Source organism: Pelecanus crispus, chromosome 10 (assembly GCF_030463565.1).
Source record: "Pelecanus crispus isolate bPelCri1 chromosome 10, bPelCri1.pri, whole genome shotgun sequence".
Classification (NCBI taxonomy): Eukaryota; Metazoa; Chordata; class Aves; order Pelecaniformes; family Pelecanidae; genus Pelecanus; species Pelecanus crispus.
Window position 1 is genome coordinate 8,791,953 of NC_134652.1, and position 24,018 is coordinate 8,815,970.

Genomic DNA, 24,018 nt, shown 5'->3' on the forward strand with positions numbered 1-24,018 from the left:
TTCATGAATCTAGGAATGCTTGATAACTAATTAACATTTTTGCCTTCTAAGTAAGCAAGTACCTCCAACAGTGTTCTTATTTCTGTGTGCTGGACACATGGTCTGGAAAAGCTGAACAGTAATTCTTGTTCAGTCTTTGAATAATATTCCTTTCAATACCTTGATCTAGAAAGGTAAATCTAGGATTGCAGTGTTTTCAGGATGCAACTGCATTCTGAGAGTTCTTAAATAGGAACTTGCAGTAAAATTGGGGTTTTTATAACTCTGTAATATTTTGATCTTGTTTTTTAAAAAGAAAGAGCAACCGATCAGCCCACCTTCAGCTGGTAAATGGTGTTTTTCCCAAAGAAAGTGGTTAGCATCACAAGTGTTCTGTTTTATGAGTGTGGTCTTGGGAATTAGAGCATAATCTTATTAGAGCCATTCCTGACAACCTTGCAGTGGACCAAGTAGATGAGGTAGATGACGACAGACGTGATGATGACGGAGAAGCAGCAGTAAACCTTTTCTAGGAAGGTATCTTTTCACAGAACCTAGGTTCTGTACATCTGTGTTTTCTGTTCGTTATGTTTTTTTGTTTGGAAGCAAGGAGGGAGGAGATAGGAGGTACAGGAAAACAGTGCTTGCACAGAGGCAAATAGTGCAAGGAAGCCTGAAGGAAGCAAGCTCATAGAAGAGCTTGTTGAAGGAAGAGGAAGTTAGTGCCTATTAAAGGTGTCTATTATAGATCTATATCTGCGGAATATTTAGAAAGATCCTGGAGAGTTTTCTTCTACCACTTTGAGCCACAAAATCTGTTGCTAACCCACCTTTATCACAACTTGCAGCCTGCCCTCTCTGACATGTAAACCAGGATCAGTTTTTTCTCCCCTGGCAGTAGCGTGTAGGTGTGGAAGGGCTGGAATCCAGGAAGAGAGTGATCACAGCAAGGTGCTGCTGGTGAGTTCCCCAAACCCCAGTCCGGGGTGTGAGCAGGTTCTGAGCAAGTGGGACCCACGTCAGTACTGGGAGGGAAGAGGGAGCTGACTGATGGCAAAAGCTGCAGAGCTCTCAGGTTGTTCAAGGTGGAGCTGGATTTAAGACCTTACAGTGTAGGTGGTGAACGGGTTTGTGTTTAAGGCAGCTTTAAGGTCAGACTTAGCTATTGGTAAGGACCTGGCTGAGGCCGTACAGACCCAATTGTAAAGAGTGGATGGGAGTGTGACAGTTCTGTTTTAGTCCAGTTTAGTCACAAAGGCTGGATTTGTGGAAGGGCTAACTTTTTGTCATTCTCATCAGCTGCTCAACTCTGCTGGAAGGTTAAGCTCTTGGTGATTTCTCAGTATTTTTTAACCAGAGAAAAAACAAATCCTTCCAAACTCATGACCGTTCTGCACTGTATTCACTGCTGCTCCTGCAAAAACTCAGCTAAACAAAATAACTCTACAATGTGTCCTACATGCCACCAGCCTAGAGTTTTGTTGGATCAAGAGAGGAAAATCATGGAAGGCAATGCTCCAGGCTCTAAAGTAGCAAACTAAAATTGTAACCAAAACATTCTGTTACAGTGATTCTGTAGAGTTGCTATCATGTTGGCCCAAGCAGCAGTTATATTAGGTTGCAACTCATTTCATGAGACTGCTAAGTAATCATGTGCAATAATTGGGACAGCCATAATTGTTATATTGTAACTCAGCTGTTAAAAGAGGCCCTGACGTTACCCAAGAGTTTGCAGAGCCAATAAAGAACAGGTGTAGTTCAGAATACTGGGAAGTTACGAAGTCATTTATCAGAGTGGTTGGCATTTAGAGAAGATGGCTTGCAAGCCAGTCACCCTGGATTTAATGCCAAGAATTCTTATAACAGGTAGAGAAATAGTTGTTAAAAGCAATTGAAATTAGGAAATTTGTAACATTATACTATCTACCCTATCTGAACTGAAAGGTGTTAAAATATACTTGTTCATGTGGGAGCTTTAATATTTTGTTGAGTTAGCATTTGCTTGGGGAAAAAACGTGCATGCGTCACAATTTTTACAACTGTGTTCTGAAAAGTGGGAATACATGGATATTTGAGGATATTTTAAAATCTCTTATTTCTAAAGGACTGTGATTGGTTGATCTGAAAGGAAAAAAAAAAAGCATCTGTTTCAAGCCAGAGAATGGCTAACAGGTTGCAAGGAGCCCAACTTGCAATCATGCAACAAAAAAAAGGATGCCTAGCCTTGTGAGTAAATTCTTCTCCTTAACAATTTAAAAAGATGTCCTGGGTAGTATCATGGTATTTGGAACAGTTCATAAAAGTACGACGACTTATTAAGGCTTCTGTAATGAAAAAACACAATCAAGTATTATCCCACGTAGCTCAAGTTCCAGCTTTATCTCCCATGTTTACCAAGGATCTCTATCTGTGTCAGACTATGCACTATGAAAAAAACATACAGCTAAATAGCATGTGTTAAACACTTAATTCTTGACAATTTGCACAGCAAAATAAATGAAGGAATCTGATTTAGAATCTAAATTAAGTCTTCAAATACTTACAACAATATTTAAAATGATCTTTTTCGAAATATGATGCAAACTTCTTGAATAGAAAGTCTTTAATACGAACATTAACCTGAGATATGACTGTCTGTATCAGGGGTTTGGATAATTTAACTAAATGTGTGTAGAACGAATTTGACCACATCATTATAATTTCTAACTTCAGTCCTAACCTAAGCAATTGCCAGAGAACACCTTGTGCATTTTCAAGGTGACCAGAAGAGTAAGGGAAAATAGAGGAGACTCTTTTTCAGCATTTTTTTTAACATGCAAAGGGTCCTATCTGATTTGCAAACCCCCAAACAATTACAGAACTGGTGAAATTGTGAGATCAGCAAATACTGTATTAATAATGAATCATGTTCATTATCATATTAGCTGCAATTCTGTTTAGCAGATTTATTTTAAATTATTTCTTCTTTTCATCTAAACACATGCAAGAGTTTATTTTCTGTGGTTTCCTGCAATAGCTAATGAGTTTAGTTTTTTCTGGTTTTCAGTAAATGATAAGCCAAATTCTAGATTTCCAACTTAGCTGATGACAAAATGCAATGAAGGATTAACCTTTAAGTGTCGCAGAATACAGAGTAAAAGCAAAGTCCACAGCATTTATAAAAACTTAGCTGATGTAGTGTGAACACTTCACGAAGAGCGCGTTCAGCTGAATCTGATCTTCTAATAGATCTAGAGAGCAGGACCAAGCTCGTTATTTAATTAGAAAGATCAGCTAATGGAAACTGATCTTCTCTGGAAGACTGTCAGTCTGTTCTGAATATTTGGGAGCCCCCACCACGCATTCTTATTCAGGACTGGATAAATGAGTTTTAGTGAACCGCTGAAAGTATTGGACGTGGACCACTACGGTCCCAGATAATCAGTTTTAAGACAGCAGGCTTAAACCTACGTTAGGAAAGATGACTGCTAAACCTTGCAGTCACAAGTCATTAAGATGGTACTAAAAGAAAATTTTTTTTTCTGCAGCTACACAAACTTTTCTCTTTTCTATGAAGTTCAGCTTTTATTAAAAACTTTATAAAATTCAGCTACACCAGGCATCAGCAAAATTTTCTGCTGCACATTGTAGGGAAATTGTTCATTTCAACAGCAAAGCGGCATGCCATAGCAGTGGATTCTCTGCTAACAGAAGGTTGCCTGCAACCTAAGTAACATAGACAACGGATAAGCTAAAGTTTTTGCAAGCTTGTATTGTCTCTAAGTAAGAATTTAACAAGATAAATAAAAGCAGGAATTTAGGAAGCGGGATATGCTGCTCAGCAGCATAAAGCACAGAAATGCAGTCAGATCAGGGAAGGGGGGAAATTTCTGAATATGTCTCATGTCACATATGGAAAAGAAACAACTTAAAAAAAAAAAAAGAAGAAGAAATAAGGTATCAAGCACGCAGTTTGCAATCAGAAACCCCAACATGGACCTTTTCAGGCACATTCTGCAGTACTTTAGAGTCATGCCTACAAAAGAGAAGGCCTGGCCGGGAGAGAAGTGCACTTCCTGAACCTTCCCAGACCTCAATTCCAAGGGATGGTGAAAGGGACTCATCGTGGTCTGGATCTCCTACAGCTGTTTTGCAAACCAAAAAAGAGGCAGCATCACTATGATATCATCTCTCTGTAGGAACATGCCTGAACACTAGTGTGTATGCTATATCCCAATCAATGTATCTTAAGTTCATTTCTATTTCTGTTCTGCAGGGGTGGCCACAAACCCAACACTTGCTAGTTAAACTATTCTCATGATTTTCTGAATCAACAAAAGAATCGATACTATTCCCTATTTCCCAGATCATACTTCTAGCATTTTAAGAAGTGCTTTCACAATAATAAGTCATTTTATTCAATCCATAATGTACAATGCAATGAATTCCATTGATTGTGCAGATCTGAGCCTCTGGCTGAGCTTGAGGACCCACTGGAAAGACCCGGATACCACACCCTTTTCCAGGCTTTCCCAGACTCCCAACTGAGAACACCTGCAGTACACCATCCTGCCTCAAATGGAAAGCTGTAATAATGCTTTTTGATTTGTATAATTCATATCCACTGTTCCATATGCCAAATCCATTCAGCCTCTCAGTTACTCGTAGGCCGATGAACCAGATGCACAGGGTAAGTCCGGATGCATTAGACTGTATGCCACTATTGCAGCCGATCTTTATGAGTCCAATAAATCCAAGTTAACTGAATTTACTGCAAGCATACTGATCACTTTCACAGATCAAACACTTGCCCATATCTGATAGCCATTTTTCTGGAATTTCCATCCATCCAGCAGCTGGTGAGAGTGATTGCTGTATGTAGCTATGATCTCACTCCGGTTGCTGGTCATACCAAAATCTTGGCCAAATTTTTCATTTTCCATTCAGGCAATATCTCTGGATTACAAAAAAAAAAAAAAAAAAAAAAAGAAGAATGTACTGAGTGAAATATGGCAATAAAAGAATGGAATTAAAACCATAATTTTTCATTCAAATCATTGTATATCATTTTGAGCATCAATAATAGTTTTGCTGCAAGCAAAGCTTGCTAATGATGTTTGCACAACAGGAAAGGAAGGGTTTACCATATTGCTATTAGCTGGCAACTTCTGAATTGATGAAGAAAACCTTATTCAGCTCTTCCTATTGCTGAGACGTTGCTTTGCATTAAGCAGAAAATGTCACAGCTTCCAAATGTAACATGACAACCTAGAGCATTTTACTGCAAATACAAAGATGGCCTTTGAAAATAATTATAGAACAACAAAAAAAAAATAGAGACAGAGGGAAGCAAATACAAAAAAGACACTTAAAATATTCTTATGCACACTGAAAAGATCCCATGTTTCATATCAGAAGTAAGAACCTTCTGTTTCTACTGAAATCAATGACACCACTGCTATTACCATCAATGGAATCACAGTTCTTTGTTTTAAAATGTCAGTAGGCATCCAGCTGGTTTGTTGAAGACTGCAACACACTTCCCTTCTGTGAATACAGCCATAGCTAATCTCTGATACAAATCCAAGTTTCCTGATACCCCTTCATAATAATTGGTCATCCAAAGAACTGGTATTCATCAGAGTGATTTCCTAAGTCAAAAATCTCCCAATTCTTTGGAATAATTCTAAAAATAAGACATGTTCCTTGTTACAACTTTGACCTTTTCCGTTTGTGCTTTTACATTGCCTCCCATCATTATTACAGTTTGACTGGAGGAATTACTTTTCCAGTATGCTATCAAGCTTTCTAAGATAATTTAAGTTTTTAACGTTATTGTTAAGACTATCAAAAAACAAGCCCAGGTTCATCCCTTCACTCGTTTTGTGGATAATATTGATTTCCTGCACCTCACCAGCAAAAGGAAACCAAAAGACACCATCTACTTTCTGCAAACTTCATTTAAGATGAAAGAAACACACAAGAACTTGCAATAACCACCTGAAAATGCCGCATGGGTTACATTCACTTCTCTTTTTCACAGAACGTGGGCTAAACTATTTTACCTAGGTTTGGTCTGACCTTGCTAATGAGCATTCTGAAACTGAAATGGGCAATTTATTTTAAAGATTTTCGATGAAAATTTCTACATCAGTTTTCTTTTTTAAGTGGTATTTTCTATGGGTAGCTAAGACAGTCCTCTGATCTCTGCTTAACATTTTTTATTTGTTAGCAAATATCTTTATACTTGTGGATACAGTGAGTGTCCTTGTATACATTTTATACCTCTGGGTTATCACAAGTTAATTGAGTTGAATAAATTCTTGATAGAACACCACCCAAGTTAGCACAGGTTCAGTGGATGACTATGAATATTGTACTACACTGGTTATTTAACCACTGCTCTCTGAGGGACAAAAAAATGTGTATACTGTCACACAGGATTTTTTGAGTTGCATATACAGCTATAAATAACTTCTCAAGGTGCACCCAGGCTGATAACTGAAGACAGGCTGGAAAATAAATCGCTGAAACATGAGTGCTGAAACAGGTAATGAAAAGAATTAGTAACAAAGAGAAACACTGAAAACACATAGATAGTGATTTGATGTCTACATTTTTGTGCTCCAAAGCCAACATCCTAAGTGGGGGAAATGGACCGTTTTCCAAAGTGCTGGGTCAGTATTGCGATGTCCTGGTTTGCTCAGGCAGCGGGTGGTTCTGGTCCAGTCAGGAGCGACAGCAGGATGCAAGGAGCCTGTTCTGTTACTAATTCCATTTTTTTCCTGTGCTGAAATATTGTTCTTCAAGTCTACGAAAAATGCCATGTTAATGGTGCAAAAAATAATCTGTTTTGAAAAGAGGAAGAAATTGCAGAAAGGAGGCTGATAACAGCATCTGAGGCTGATAACAGCATCTGATCCAAATATATCTCAGCAAACCGAGCAGAGTCTGTGCTTGTCACATTTGGCCTGTGGCTTTTTGTACTTTACCACAAGAGGAGTAACATACTATGTTCTTGAAGAACTTGTATAGGAAATGTGAATATTTTGCTGCTGCTGCAAATGCTTCTGAAGATCAGGCTGAACATGCGTATTATAACTTGAACAGAAATAAACGTTGTTACAAGAGCAATATTAAGATTTGGAGGAAGATTTTTTTTCCTGTGGGCAGATTATCCCGTAGTTGCCTACTGCAGAGTTTTTGCATCTTCCCTGGGAAACAATACATATTTGATTACCAGGAACAACAGGATTCTCCATTAAATAGTTCTAAGGTCTTTTCTTGGAGAGCAGCTCCTGTGTCATCTTAGAATAATGCTCTGACTTGTCAGTCATGTCTAGGAATTACATGCTTTACATAAGTATGCATTTTATTGTGTGATACATCCAAGTAGGTGATAAAAATGTGTTTAACTGTATTATTTGATATCTATTATGGTTTGTAATCTTTAAAGACTTATTAATTAATTCTGCTTAATATCTAATTAGCTTGTATTCTGCAGAAGAGAATTTAGTAAGCTCAAGGCTTAAATTTGGGGGCAGAGGGATATCAGTATGGACAGGGTGTGTGGCACCTTTTCTATATTCCCTTTTGATAAACTATTGGATTTTTCATAAGAGAATATATTATATATAAATCCGTCTGAGTCATCAGTGCATAATTATTTTAATAAACCATTTCCTTTTCTGTCATCAATGATGAAGGAAAAATACAAATAGTGCATTACAGTATTTGTAATTCATTTGGTATGTTCCTTTAAACAAAATTTCAGTATTGTATGCAGGGTAGAAATATTTCTTTGATGATTTGTTAATAATACTTTCCTTTTTCCCAGCTGGATTCTGTCCTGCAGTAATATTAACAGCTGCAAGATGTTTCAGTGCAGAGTGTATTGAAGAATAAAACCAGAGACAGTATTGAGAAAGTTTCAGAATAAAGGTTCATGATGGAGTAATTGCAACTTATTCTTACTGCATTGCCAAATTGATATCAACTCCTCTTTTGCTCTTAAAATGAGTCTGTCTTTTTTGATCTCACAACTTCTGTTTAGTTTCTGCATTCACACATTTAAATCTTAGGCCATTAACGTGAGTGTATAGTGTTCAAGCAGCTTGTATCAACTATGACTTCTGAATATATTTAGACTTTTACAATTATACATGGCAACGTAATAGGCAAAAGAATGGAAGTTAGTCATTAAGGTCAGACACATTTTAAAACCAAAACTGCAGTTGTTGTGTCTTAGCATGCTGTAAGGGCAAAAAATATATTTTACGTGGCAGCTGTGGAATTTGCTTGCTTTTTTAGCAGATTTGTTACAACAGGAAAATAGTGTAGCAGGATGCAAAGCAACTGTCCTATCCTACTCATTCTGCTTACTGACACTGAAGAATTTTTGTTTCCTTTCAGATGCAGTTTCCACATCTGCTTACTCATCACCAGCCAAAAGTCTGGGAGACCCTGGAATAACTCCACTGTCTCCATCACATATTGTGGTAAGAAATGTACTCTTAACATACTGTATGTTGACATTACTTTCTCTTGCCTGTTCGGTGGGACATAATTTCTTTAGAAAGTTGTCATTTCCTCATATAGTGATCCCTTTTATGCTATCCATAGTCTTAAGTGAAACCTTGGTTGCACTGGAATTAGTGACAGAGCTGTCATTCATTTCATTGGGGTCCCGGTTTTGCCTTTTTTTTTTTGTCTACTTGCTGAGCTGATAGATTTGCTACTGCATATTTTTATATCAAACACAGGGGCTTCTTGATCCTTAGGGTTCCCAAGTTCTGTCCCTGTCTTTATCACTGATTTGTTTAGGCAGCCCCTGAAAAGTCTCATTCTGTTCAGAAAAAAAGAAGGATATGTATGATATTCAACAGTAAAATCTGAATTCTCAGAGAAAAGAATCTCCTCCAACACAGAGAGAGAGAGAGAGAGAGGCTCAAAATAGGAATGTTTTAGTTTCTTAAGGAAAATAGCCACTTCTGTAAGCTTTTGGAAGCAAGCAAATGTCCCATAAAGATAGTGTGTTTTAACCTCATGCACATCATGTTCATTTTGTTGACAAACTCCCATTAAAACTAAGTCCCATCTGTTTTTAAGATCATCTGCACCATCTATAACACAGTATATGCACAGTGTATTTCTTGATGTTGCAAGGGATCGTGTTCAGAACGCTCTTGTCAGATTTCTTCCTTAGCTTTCTGAATCAAGTTGAGAGTTGTATGACATTCCTCTTCAGGATTTCCAGAGTTCTCTCTCATAAATTTTTGCTTTTATTCCCTTCTTTCTCCATATATTCTAGAACTTCCCCCTTTTACTTCTGTCGTACTGACAAATTTATATCCTCTTTCAGTTAGATTTGCTCCTTAAACCCTTTGAGGAAGACATATAAATAACATATTGCTCTAGTTGAAAAGATCTATTTGGAAAATCCAAACAAGTATTTCATTATTTGAGACCAAACCTTATTACTCTTGTTTCTCCATTTTAAGTAGCAGGCCTAATGGGATAATCTTAGAAAATGTAGCGGTACAATAGAAAGGTGCTGGCAGTAGCAGGCATTGAGATAACAGAGATATGTGAGGAAGATGGTGGAATGCTGCTCACAGAGTAGGGATATTTGGCAGTTCTTCTGTAAAAGTTAGCAACAATTGCTTCAAAATGTTATTGAAGGTACAGGCTGAGCACCAGTGGTGGAGGATTTAGACATGACCTGTACAGTAATAGGTCAACAGGTCTGTTCCATGGTGATTTTGCCAAAATGATGTGTGTGCAGATGGGTGTCTAGCAGCCACTGTCTAGCAGTCTGTAGCACATTGCCCTGTCACCAGTGTTTCCAGCTTGTTCTCCTCTGGTCTTGCTAAGCTGTTAGTGCTTTAGGCACCATCAGCATGGGAACAGTAGTTCCTTGCTGTTCATTACTTACTGCTTTTTTATACAGGATTTGTGACAGACAACAGCATACTGGGGAGTGGTACAATGCCTTGCTTTATATTTTGTCATTATGATTTGGGCCATAACCCTTCCACCTCTTCTAGTTAACATTCCTACATTGCCCTTGGCTGTGCTTTTCAGGGATTGCAGAATTACAGGTAAAAGGCAGGGAGAAGGATTCAAATTCACGATAAGCAGCTGAACAGCTTTCCACATTCAGCATAGGCAGGAGGAAATAATGCATATAGAGCTTACAAAACAAGTGTTATGTAAATTCTTCATAAATAGATTATTGTGGGATATAAAGCTTACTGCTGTGTTTTGGGTTGTTCTGTCTCCACAAGTTTTGAATGGTAGTAGTACCTCGTGTTCAAGGTTATGACATAGGTGGCTCCTAAACCCACCAAATAAGTCCCAAATGTACCACACTGATGGATATAAACATATTCTTCAGTAGATCAATTTAAGGAAAAAAAAAAAAAAAACCCAGCCCCAAACCAAATAACCTAGTGTTTAGCCTTAAGTTTTAATTATACAGGATAATAGCTATTCCAAGAAATGAGTATGAAGGAAACTCTTGATTCAGAAAGTTAGGTATTAAAGTCTCCAGCAAATATATTGAATTGCATATTGAATATCCACTTCCATTGGCATGTGCAGCTTTCTGGTATCAACTTTGGTCAGAAATGCAGCTTTAGGGAAGTCCTTATTTCCACTGAAGAGATATGCATGTCTTGGAGAGCAGAAATACTGAAGGGTAAGACAGGTTACAATTATTCTAATCAGTGACTCAGTGTCTATTTTGCTTCTGCTATTTAACAGAAGGACTCTGATGCAGATGATGCTGTAGAACAGTTATTTCATGTTGTTGTGGCTATTGATTTTGGCACAACATCCAGTGGCTACGCCTACAGCTTCACCAAGGAACCAGAATGTATTCATGTAATGAGGTAAGGTCTGCAATGCAGCATTTAGTTTTCGATCGTGATAACATGGATTGTCTGCAGTAGCTATAGATATTTTCTACAGGAGCCTGAAGTGTCTCAATTTGTCTAGTGTTGCCATAGTGTACTCCTTTCTTATGTTTATGGTTTTTTGTTGCATCTTATTGTATTCTAATTTGCTTTAATAATCAATGTGAACACCTCCTCTCTCTGTTATTTTGCTGAGTTTACAAGATGACGTGGGTAAAAGAAGGGATCAGTGAGTATTTAGAATTGTTCAGGGATAATTATTAAGTCAGGATGCCCTTATCTCAGAGATTGAGATAAACTACACATTTATTAAGGGTCATGACATTTCCCAGCAGCTGCCCATCCCCTGGAATCATGCTTGTATACAGTTGTGTGTACAACACTTAGTTACTTGCACCCAGAAACTGGTAGTTCATTTGGCTGATTTAAGCTTTTTAGCATTAAATTTTAATCAAGTCTTTGATAATGAACGAGCAATACTGGGAAATAAGCAGACAAAAGACATGAATGTGAAAATTAAGGTTTTATGTGAAATCTGTGCTGTATTATATGTGTGTAAGGGACAGATTTTAGATGCGGTTATGTAGGGGGGTTATTTTTTTATTTCTTGATTAAATCAACGCAATATAAATCTATGCATATAAACCTAATGCAATCACAAATGCAAAAACTATTATGGCAGGTACATGAAAGGATTGCCCTACCAACCATTTTTATAATGTTTTTTATTTTTTTTAAAGATTTTTTTAAAAACTAAAACCCTATACAATTCTTATTAAAGTACCTTTAAAACTACTATATTGTAACTGGACCAATATATAGATAATTTCAGACATAAACAAGGTATGTATGAAAAGCTTAGCCATAGAGGTTCTTCTAAACAAAGCTGCTGTTACAGCAATAGGTAATGTACTGTTTGTAGCACTGTAATACTGAGAACAAAAGGGCAAAAAGACTAACTTGCGGTAGTGCAGTGTGATATACTGTAATTTTTCTAATCAAAGGTGCTGTCTGAATGCATCTCTCTAAATCTCAGCAGACAGTATTGATTGTGCAGTCAGTCTGCATAGTTGGTTTGTATATGGTTGCAAAGTATTTCAGAGATCTAATGCAACTGGGTGATGTGAAATACTGTCTAATGGGACGTGAATTTTGGAATGGTATTGGGCCATCCAGTTACAAAGACACCTACCATGTTCAGTACAGACAAGTAATGCTTCAAGGCCGTTTCTGCATCCCATCCACCTATATTGTTCAGCAAACGGCCCAGGAAGCTGCATGAGACTAGAAGTCAAAGGACAGGACCTGTGTTGCTGTCTCAGACAGGTTACAGGGTTGTGGAGTTGGAAACCATGTTTATCAATTCCTATTCTCTTTTGACAGCGAATAATTAATCAAATTTCTTAAAGAAGTTGCATGAAATGAGGGAAGACGTCTCTGAAGCTGTATCTGAGCAAGCCTAAATTCTATATGCTGTCTTGTTCCTGTAATCTCTCTGGAGATTTTACTATGTGAAATCCCTACTGGTTTTAGGGATGCCCTTTAAGCCCTTTGGACTCAAATTTTTACCTTAGGACTTGATTTTGCTGTTGGGTTCACAGTACACTGCAGTAAATTACAGACTAGGCTCTCCTTCCAGGGTACTAGACTTCCTGCTGTAGATCACTGCAACACTGAAATATAGGTGCTATGTGGCCAGCTGAGAGTATGTTCCAAATCTTAAATGACATTTTACTTCTTATGGTTCAAAATGCCATGTTTTGCTCCTTATGCAATAATGGTAGCATGACTGTGATTTCAGACCTGCGTAGATATTATATGAGATCCTGAAGTAAAAAGAAATGAAACAAATTAATTCCTCTATTTCCAGCAAGGAGGGAGGAACATATTTTGGGGGGGGTGGGCGGGAATTCAGATTTCCAACAGGTATTTCAGACAATGGCAAATATTTTAATACCAAGAGTGATTTCTTTTCCCCCTAAAGAAATGTTGCTGGCAAGGAAGGATTTTTGGGAAGATATAGCTGAAACTGAATTATGAAATAATGTATATATTTATGTATATATTTATATATAAATGCACATGAAATAATGAAATTCAATGAAAAAAGTGGTATATGTATCAAAATAATGCTTAGGTAATTCAGAAGGTATTAAGAGGTTCAAAATGAGTATACCTTGAGGTTTACATGTAGGATAATTTACAAATATTTCAGCAGAGTAAATGTAACTTCCCACCCGCACTGGAGAATGTTTACATTAGAATAAAGCATACCAATGATGCATGGTCCTCTTTGCTTCCTAACGTTTTTTCCACCTTCCCTCCTTAATGTTGATCCTTTCCAGACATTTAGATTTCTGAGTGCCTTTTAACAAAGCTGCTTTTCTGTAAATTTCTCAATGAAGGCTAAGATGGGTTTATTTAGAAGGTCCTACTTCAGAAAAGAGTGAACACACAGGGCTTTGGTACCAAGTTTGAGTGTAGTGTCAGCAAAGCTGTGATTCTACTTGTGTAATTAGTAGACAAAGTCATGTTTTTGACTGTCTGTGTTTATTTGCTGTGAGACCCAGTACTTAAAAAAAAATGAATTTATAGGCATTGACCTAACAAAGTTCGTTCAGCATATATTTAGCTTTAAATGTATGAGTAGCCTCACTCACTTCAGTAGACTAAAGCATGTGTTTGGAGTTGGGCGTGTGTTTCTAGATGATCAATGAATGACTTTACCTTGATTGCATAACGTTGGTTACTGTTTTATCAATTTTAGGTAATACTTCACATCTGTCAACTCTTACTAGTTCCCCATGGCTTCTGTAAAGATAGTTGTGGTTACCTTCAGGATCTTGTTGCAGAGTAGAAGTATATGATTCAATGAGTGCTATTTTCTTCATACCTTGAGACTCTGAGTAAATGCATATGAACAGCCTTGCCATGAGTTCAGCAAGCACTTCAGCGGGCAAGGCAGTGCCAGAGCCATTATGAAAGACAGTTTGGTGCCGTAGAATGAGTTAATAATGTCTCCTTTGAAGGCAATACACGAGGTCTTGCACAGTTTTGCAAAACTCCTATTGATTGATGTGTACTTACATGAAGTTATAAACGTTTTGGCTGCTGGTTAAATAGCAACAAACTGAATGTAAGTATTTTACAAATGGAGAAAAAATAAATGGAAAAACGCGTGTGATTATGAAACAAATTGCAGCCTGTCTTTAGAAGGAGGGAGAACGTGGTCTTTTTTCAGTGTAACTTTACTTCAACCTTCAGGTTTTTCCTTTTCCATCTCTTCCCTGTTTGATTGTAATTCTTGGCAGACACATGCTTGCCTTTCTTCCGCATACACAGTCCTGGCGGCGTTCAGCTACATTTTGATGACCCCACTGCTTCGTTTCCTTGACTGTTATGCTGCAGCTCTAGATCAAATTCCCATCACTCTGCATGGATGACTCTCTTTGCTCTGTTAGCCAGATTCATGTGTAAGGAAGGGCATTTCTTTAACTTTAGTATAATCATGTGATCCTTTCCACACTAACTTTCGTCTTGTCTCTATTTTCACTTTTAATATACAGTCAGATCCTCTGTGGCTATAAATGGGTCTATACTGCTCTGTTGAGCTGCTTCATTTTATATCAGCCTAGGAACTGGTCTCATATGTCTGAATTTAGGCAGAAATATGCCTTGGGTTCTGCATGAATAGATTTTTAGCTCTGACCCTGCTTTGAGAAAATATCCATCACATGCATTTAGAATTATTTAGGCTGGGAAAGACCCTTAAGATCATCGAGTCCAACCATTAACCTAACACTACCACTACCATTCAGAGAGTACTGCTGGTTTGTATTAGGCCACGCTCTTAATAGGCATTTCTGGTTTTTTTCCCCTAAGAGGAGCATTATTACCATCATTTTGCCTGTATTGGGACCATGAAAGAAAACTGCAGAAGCCTCCAGTAACTGGAGGGAGGCGAGGACTCCACCTGAGAAGGTGTCCCAGTCAGGAGTTACCATGCACATGCCTGTGTCTGCAGCTGCCTTTCTCTAGAAAAGATGTTGCACAGGAATACTTTTAAAGCTCTGATTGCAAATGGTAAAGTCAGACTTCCACTTCTGTTCCCTTATTGCTCTTTCTGTGACTGAACAGTAATACAGGCTGAGAACTTTAGAACTTGCTGAGCAATTACCGTGTCTAGTTTCTGTCAGAAACTCATCAGGAAAGGAACATCCAATTTGAGAATGACTTTGAGAATTTCAGCCAATACCACTGAGTATCAATTTGTCTTCATTTAAACTGCACCTTAAGTGTACTTATTCCGGAAAGAGAAAATGGGCCTAGCCATAATGAAAAATAAAGAAGTGTTGTTGTTAGCCACATCCTATTTATGGAGTTTCCCACCGGTGACTCAGAATGAATCATTAATGATTCCAAGCGAAAATGATACCAGTCTGTCTCCTCTCTGCTTGCAGCGGGTGTGGGGGATTTGACATTCTGGTGAAGGAGGCAGTGTTTTCTGTTCATGGGCTGTTGGATCCCAACTCTTCACATTGGAACCATATGTTTGCTGTAACACCTACTCAAAGACTTTGGAGTTGACCAAGTACATTTCTAGCAGCAGGTTAGAAGAAATGACCTGGAGCAGAGCTCTTGCCAGCTGATAATAGCTTAGGGGCTGAGCAGCAGGACTAGGGAGATTTAGCAAAGTTTTTTCTGAGTGGATGAAGGTGGAAATCAATCCACTTCTCATCATACTGTTCCTGCTTTCAGAGCGGTGGAATTGCCCGCTCTGTACTGAAGTAAATTCATAGACATGTGGTGATTCCCTGCCATTGCTGCTGCTGGTGCAAAAAGGGGCAGATTTTGCTCTGTTTGATTTAGTTGAATCGTCTGAAGGGTTCCCAGCACTTTAGAAGCTCCTGTTCCTTGTTACTTTGCCAAGTATTAACCCCTTAGATTGAAATTCTCCATGTCAGTTGTCTGCCTTGGTCTGGAGGTCAATTAATTTTCAATTGGTTCAACTCTTTCTGAGAGTGAAATGGAAAAGAAGATTTTTTTCTGCATGATCTTCCTACGTCACATAAACAAGTACCACAGAGCCAGGCAATCTTTTTGTGCTTCAGAACAAGGACTTCGGCAGTAATATATTATGGAAGTGTGTTTTGCTATCTTTAGAAAAAAACAATCAACATGTGGTTTAATAATGAATGCAGTTGCCTGTGTGATCTTAACTTGGCTCCTGTTTGAGCTGCATTACGATTATGTCTGATAGCATAAAGCAGATTTTCCACTGATGCTTTTTTAAGAAAATGTGTCTGGTAAGTGTTTGTTTCCCATGCTGAAAGTACGTGTGTATGGGGTGAGGGGGAACAGTAATGCGAGTTTCTTGTTCTTCCGTTCTGCTTTTTTTGTGATGGAGGAGTGAGGAGAAGACAGGAATGCTCGCAGCTGTCTCTGTGGTACACCTTTCTCCTGTCTGACCTTGCTGGCCCCCCATACTCCCCCAGTTCCTGCTGCACTTAATGGTTGTTCCCATATTTGATGTTCTTACTTATTTCCTTATCCATTCTGTGAAAGAAGCCTTGTGTTGCTTTTGCCTTAATACCTTTGTGGTTCTTGGGTCTTCCTGAAGATAACTTCACAATTTTGATAAGATAGGATAGTTTTATTCACTGTTTTAATGGATGGTGATGAGGGAAATGTTTTGGTGCCTGTAAGGTACTTGGAGGTTGGGGGAGTCTGCTTTATTTTTGACAGACTAAAATTTTTACAGCATTTTGGGCGTTTAAAACACAAAATCCATCAACTTCAGGGGAGTAGAGAGTGCAACGCAGAGCGCTCAACATCTGCAGACATGTCTTCAGAGTTTCAGGTGTCCGGGAAATTAGGCAGGTGAAGAGGTGTTGTGGAACTGGCTTGTCTTGCTTCAGAGAGCATTCTGTGACAGAAACAGGGTTTTAATCGACTTCTCCGCAGTGGTGTTCAGCTGACTTAAACAGGTCTCTATTTCAAAATGGGGAGAAATATCCCATACAACTAAGCATGCATGAAGTCTGATTGACAATTAGGTAGGCCATTTTGAGGATTTGGGTTTTCATTTGTAGTGCTCTTGGATAATTAATTGATTTTTTTTTTCTTACAATATTTATGGCATATGTATGTTTAATTTGAAAATGTACGTGTAATACTGTTTCCTTGTTAATTGTGTGTAGTTTACTTTAAGGAACCTGTATTCCTGTCAAAGACAGAGTATGATTATGTCCTTAAAAATTATACAACTAACTGCAAAATTTATTTAATTGTCTGAAATTAAAATTACAGTCCTCTTTTCTTGGATAAAAACACTTGGCTTTGGTATTATAAGGATTGAAATTAGTATCTTTGGACAGGAAAGCAGTCTGTGCAACCTGCCACCAGTTTGTTCTTCTCACGATATACTATTGTTTTCTGCTGCTCTAAACATTAGTATCACTTTCTGAAGCTGTTTTATTTGTTGGATAGACGATGGGAAGGTGGAGATCCAGGCGTATCCAATCAGAAGACACCAACTACTATCCTCCTAACACCAGAGAGAAAGTTTCATAGCTTTGGGTATGCAGCAAGAGATTTCTACCATGACCTGGATCCCACTGAATCAAAGCACTGGTTGTATTTTGAAAAGTTTAAGATGAAGCTACATACCACCGGTGTAAGTAATAACCAACTCTCTTGGATAATTGTGCCTTTGCTACTCAAATCATCTTCCTGTGGGCAGCGCTAGATTTTGCCTAAAGATTGTGAACTAGATGTGAAGCAGCTCTATTTCTAAGTTTAGAGAGTAAATAAAATAAATTAAACTTTTCAGTTAACATTATGATTCATTTTGCTTCTCATTCCATTTGGCAAGTGTATTTTTGCCAGCCTTCTTTCAAGATCTTAGAAGTTCAATATCTGCTTTGCTTAGATGTTCATGTCCTAATTTTCCTGGGTGAAATTCATAGCTGTCTAGGGAGTCTCCATGAGGTCAGTTTGTTCTATAAAGTTACTCAGAAAGCAGAAGTAGAATGTAAGAGCCATAGTGAACTCTAGTGCAGAGGACCAAATTTACCCAGAGTTCATTGTCAAAACTGCAAGTGCAAATCATGCTGTTAATTTGACATTATTCCTACTGATTATATTTTTGTCTCTAAACTAAGCCATTCTAGAGTTTTGGGACTTGGCCAGTACTTTCTGTATTGAGGTGTTTTCTGGTTTCATGTGTTGGTGGGGAGCCAAAAATCTATGCTTTTAACTCTTAACTTGGATTAAATACCTTGTATATGCAGCTTTGTTGCAATTAATTACAAATACATTTGTTGTAATTATTTAATAGTTAGTCTGTATTTCTCTCAGTGCCTGCAGTTATTTGTAGACATGATAGGTGTTTAAAAATGAAGTCTAAAATAAGCAGCAAACGTCATGCTCCAGGAAATTCAAGTGATGAGTTAGATCCTCTTCAGAACAATTTTGTCACTTCTTCCTAGCCAGGTGGATAAAGAAGAATTCCCTTTCCTCAAGCAGCGGGAATTAATTTCAAGTTTACTTTTTCCTTTTAATAACTTCCAATTATTTTCTTTCATGTAGAATCTTACCATGGAGACAGACCTGACAGCTGCAAATGGCAAAAAAGTAAAAGCACTTGAGATATTTGCTTACGCTCTGCAATTCTTTAAGGAACAGGCATTAAAGGTAGGGTAATGCTTCCTTATCTAGATATTCTGTATTTATAACTGTAAGCTTAACATTGCTAACCTTGCCAAGCTTTGACCTCAGTAGTATTTGATGTAAACAAAGCAAGGCAGCTGTAGAAACTCCAGGCAGGCTGTGGACTCTGGAGAGCTCACAATAGCCTGAAGTGATTTCCCCGTGCACAGGGGAAGCTTGATTCAATAAGAGTGTAAGTGTATCACTGTGATGCAGAGTTCTGAATATCGTCTTACTAGCTTGAATATTTTCTACTGCTTTTTTTCATTAAAAAAACATTGATTTGAAAATAAAATTTAAAAGTGCAGAAGCTCAGGAATTGAATTTGAGACTGGGTCCTGTCCTCATCCCCTACACTTCTGCTGCTGTGACGATGGATTGTTCTGTGTTCACGCAAGGTTCTCTGCCATGTTAGAGAGTTGGCACTGTTAAATGCAATAGGATGGGCACCTACTGATGTCTCCTGGCCCAACCTGACTTTGTCTTCATTGATTAAGCACAGGGAAGTCTTAGAGGTCCTTTCCAATCTTAACGATTCCTAGTTTTTACTTTCATTATAAATAATCCAGCCACCAAACCAGGAAACATGAAATTGCTACTCTACCCTTAATTGGTTTAATGGTGGACTTGGTAATCTTAGGTTAATGGTTGGACTGGATGATCTTAAAGGTCTTTTCCAACGTAAATGATTCTATGATTCTATGAGCTGGATTCATTTTGTAATGGAAAGATTATTAAAAGCTCATTTATAATTTGGTGACTTGAATCTCACTGTAAGTCTGTACAAAGATGACCTGCTGAGGTGTACAAGCTGGCTAACCTGGTGGAAATAGTGTAATTATGCCAGTGCAATGATGTGTAAAGGCCACTTGATTGCACTGAGAGGTTCAGTAGGGTAATATACCCTATGCAGAATTCTGCACCAGCACAGATACATAGCCTCCATTACCCAAACCAACTCAGGTACCCTTGCACAACACTCCTTTATTCTGTTTTACACAGTTAAACTGTAGCATGCGTGCCAAAGAGCTGCAATTAGGCTATGGTATTTTCGTCCTATGCTGACCCTTTGCAGGGGTGAATTTCATGTTGTTGTGCTGTGAGGTGTTATTTGATTGCCCTGATCCTGAATGCACATTTATGCAGAAAATCAAACAAGCATTAGGAAGAACCAAAAAGTAAGACAGACATCTGTTAGGTGTTTAATTTGTAAATTAATTTGGTGTTCTGATGGACTGCCTCCATTCACGTTGCCTTTTTTCCCTCCTTTTTTTTTTTTTCCTACTGTGGCTGGTGTTGGTAGGGAAAATGCATTTTATTTTCCATTTCCCGTTCGAAATGTTGCAATACTCATTTCTTGTAATATTCTTCTTGGGTCACAAGATTGTATTTCCTATTCTCCTGTGAAATACATGTCCCCAGTAAACAGTTTTTGAGATTTAAAATCTCATGTAAACAGTCAAATGTGAGTTAAGTACACATTGGCTTCAAATGCGCCACTATAATGTCAATGTAAGCATAGTAGTTGCTGGGTCAAATCAGAATATTCATCCAAGCAAGCATTGTTTAAAACAGCCTCGTTGTTACAAACTAACCTACTTTTTTGAATGGGTTTAATTTATTCTCTGTGAGATCTCAAGTCTATTCTTTAGGGCTACAGAGAAACAATCCTACCGTTACAATTCAAATTTCTCATCTTGTCAAAGACTTCTTTAACTAGATTGTGGGGCTGATTGTGGAGTCACCAACTTGAACCTGTGCATAGTCTGGGGAAATTCTTAGTGAATATTAATGCTGTTGGGTACAATCCTGTATATTTGCTGTGCTGCCTGTTCAGGGCTACATCCTTTCTTGAAGTTAATAAATAAATCCCTGTGATTTGTGAGTGCATGCTGAAACTAATTAGACAAGCAACGTAAATGAACTGCTATTTTGGGCTATAATCTGTCCATTCCTAGTGCCCTGTGCAGTATAAAGGTACTACTTTTCTAGCAGGGATTTTTGAACTGCAGCATAGCTAAACAAACACAACACCTTGGCACAGCACATGCAGAAACATTTTTTTACATTCTAAAGGTCCGTTGTTCACCTTTCTGAACCTTTCCCTGTTTGGATGGAGATTTAGATAGGACATATGGTAATGACATTTTACTTGGAACCTTTCCCAAAACATGTCAGTATATCACCTAATTTGCAAATGCAATACAGACTTTCCTCTTTTTAAGGGAAAAAAAAAGGACAATAAAAGAACTAAACTAGTCTTGAATGTTTGCTTAAAGCTGAATTTTCAAGGAGCAATCAGTCATTTTTTTTTAAAGGGTTTAACTGTAACTTCCCCTTGTTAACTGAGTTGTAAAAATTTGATTTAAAGTGGTGTATAAAGAAGTCATTGAAAAATCCAGATTGTAAAACATAATGTTCATCAGTGATACCTCAAATATTTTTCTGTGTATTAATCAAGATGCAAGTGTGAATTCTTCAAACTAACAGCAAGTCCCACACTGTGACTAAGAATGTACATAAATGTTATGTAATATTTAGCAGTGCACAAGCTGCTTTTGGAAAAACTAACTTTTCTGCTTCACGTTAAGCAGTAAACTTTTCTATAGGCCCCCTTTAGAAGGCATCAACCCTAATCCCAGCTTTTGGCACAGTAAAGCATTTTTGACAGGTTGGCAATAATTCTGATTTGTAGCATAAATGTAAGAGGAAAAAAATTGAAAAGAACAAGTTACTGTTGCTGGAACCAGCAGCAAATAATGTTTTCTCATACAGTTGACACCCATCGTTTTGCATTCACCTCTATTTTCCTTTTATTTAGGAGCTCAGTGACCAAGGAGGCTCGGACTTTGAAAACACTGAAGTAAGATGGGTCATTACAGTGCCTGCTATTTGGAAGCAGCCAGCAAAGCAGTTTATGAGACAAGCTGCCTACAAGGTAAGATTACAGGCTGAAGGTAGAAATGCCCCTGTAAAGCCCTAGTTGATAGGCTAAATGATAAACTGTATTTGGGACAATTAGCTCTACTATAAACTGTATAAAAATGGTCTAGAAAAGAGTCAGACTGGAAACATTGAAAGAGGAGTTAACTCTACCGAGCAGTAGCTTTAAGTCATACATTTTCACCTCTTAAATGCCTTTTTCTTTCTACTTACTTTTATATATTGCTGTCCCTCACTGCAGACTGACATTTTAGTCATCTTGTACACTGTATTCCTGCTGAATTCAGTGCACATGGAACAGATGCAGTTTTGAGACCCCAGGGAAAGCTGATTTTAAAATACTGGACACAGTTTTGTTTTGTTATTTTCTTTAGGTCATCACAGACTTTTAAAGTTAAAAAAGGGAAGAGGAGGGAAAGCAAAGAGCCTCCTTTGTGGGACTTTTTTTCCAGTTCCCATTTTCCCACAGTAGGAATGAAAGGACAGTGAACCAGATAGTCTGGATATAAAATTAAATTCAAACATTATTTTCACCAGTAAGAGGTTTATCTGCATTTAACCCTTTTCCCCCAGCCCCCCAAATACGTGCATTTTCCATATGCATGTCCTTTATTTCAGATTTAGTTCGCGTCTTTGATACACAAGATGTACACATTCTTCTTTTCATCAGGATATTCATTTTCTGTTTTGTTTTATTTATTTTTGGTCAGAGACTTGCGTAACCCATTGGCAGCAGCTATGCGATGCACAGTTAGTAAAATATCTAGTAGTTCATGAGTAATTTGCAGAGTGATCCTGGGAAGCACCCAGATTTTTCTAACTCTGTTTCTAACTATCTCTAATGTTGAGCAACATTTTTCTTAACAGTCTTTATTGTGGGATTGCTAATGCTAGTGCCAGAAGCAAAACACTCTTAAAGTTCTGATGGAAAAGGACACGGTTGTAGGTAAATCTGAAACACTAGAGACCCATTCGTTATCTCTGTATATTGTTGTCTGCCTGCTGTCTGTGTGCATGTGTGCTCGTGAACCGGGAGCTGTGTAAGGAGCAGGGCAGGGTAAGGTAGATCTCTTGGCGTTTCTCATTTGTGGCACAATGGAATGTTGTTAATTAGTGTCTGTGTCTGTGGTTGTGTCTGTGATTGTGTACTTTTATCGGCAAGCTTGATAAATAGCAAGGACTGACGAGGCTTTTAACTTGGGGTGTGTGATCAATTGCAGTAAAACATAAGAGTTTAGGGAAGTAATCAATGTTTACTTGACAGACATGGTTGATTTTTTTAAAGTAATGGGGATGAAGAAAGAAGTGCAGAAAACTGAGAGTTCTGCATTGCCATTCAGTCTTTCAGATTCCTATTGCTGGATCCAACATGTTCCTCAAACCAGTATGTACAGACGGATCAGAAGTTGCAACCCTTGTTGCTAGCTATTGGAACATCCAAGCATCATGAAAATGAGAGCTTGTTGTCGTAAGAGTAATCAGAGCATCGAGTAAAGAAAAGTGTGAAAAGGCAGTGGTAGAAACTTTGTTACTGGAAACACATTGAGGTACAACCAGTAGTCTAAGCTGAGAGATAACTAGTGGGAAATGTTAATGAGCTGTGGAAATCTGCTTGAGTAATCTGTGGCAAGTGATGTAGCTCTAAGAGAACAAAAATATTAATGGCTTCAGTCATTGGATCACAACGTAAAGCCCAGCCTTTCTGGAATGGTTAAGTGGTTGTCTAGGCAAAGCTAAATATTGCATGGAATTACTAAAATCAAGTAAAAAGTGTTGCAGATCTGCATCCACACTAAACATCCATCAGCTTTTGTACAGCCCACAATCTTAATGCCTCTCTGACATGCCGTCATCTCTGTTTTGCCTTAAACAGAACATTGCTAACCTGGAAATCTTACCTGCCCAAGGGCTCCCGCGATGCCCCCTTCCAGCTGCTTTGCTGCTTTCTCATGTGAATGAGTAATCTGGGTGTTCCCTTCAGCTCACAATTCTTCCTTTCTCTTTCAAGATCCTGCTAATTCTGTCTGCATGACAGCTTTTCCTGTCTGTACATACTGCTGAGCTTTCATCAAAGCTGTCACTGGTTTTGGTTTTGCATCTTGCTTACTGCAACATCATTTCCTTGGCTTTGGCAACTGTAATCTGGCCTGGTTTGTATCCTTCCAGAAAACTGCCTCTGAAGGGTTTTGTAGCCTTGCATTTGACAGGGAATCAACCTACATTTGACTCCTTCATCTGTGTCGTCTCAGACATAAGCTGCATGTCCTGGACATGAACATCTGTAATGCTAACGCATTTTCGTCCTCTGAAACCTTCTCTAAAATGCTGGTTTTGTCATGCCCACAAAAAGTTGACCATGATTGACCTACTGATATGTGAAAACTGCTCCTCACTGCTTCTTGCTGTTACCCTGCCTGCCCATCTGTATTCATCTATTGTACTTTTTGTATTCTTAACTCTTTTTATATTTGACTTGTCACCTCTTTGAAGT

At 38.1% G+C, this 24,018-nt stretch overlaps 1 protein-coding gene across 2 annotated transcripts in view; it reads left to right on the forward strand.

Annotated features, from left to right (window-relative positions):
- Window positions 1-24,018, forward strand: part of HSPA12A (heat shock protein family A (Hsp70) member 12A) — an 81,635-nt gene that overhangs the window by 30,861 nt on the left and 26,756 nt on the right. The window contains exons 1-6 of one of the 2 annotated variants that reach the window (XM_009483506.2): window positions 6,493-6,508; window positions 8,371-8,456; window positions 10,723-10,850; window positions 17,364-17,550; window positions 18,465-18,569; window positions 21,406-21,522. In XM_009483506.2, coding sequence (XP_009481781.2) covers window positions 6,493-6,508; window positions 8,371-8,456; window positions 10,723-10,850; window positions 17,364-17,550; window positions 18,465-18,569; window positions 21,406-21,522 — 639 coding nt within the window. Of the gene's footprint in view, window positions 1-6,492; window positions 6,509-8,370; window positions 8,457-10,722; window positions 10,851-17,363; window positions 17,551-18,464; window positions 18,570-21,405; window positions 21,523-24,018 lie in introns of those variants that run through there. The other variant, XM_075717785.1, reaches the window with a different exon arrangement.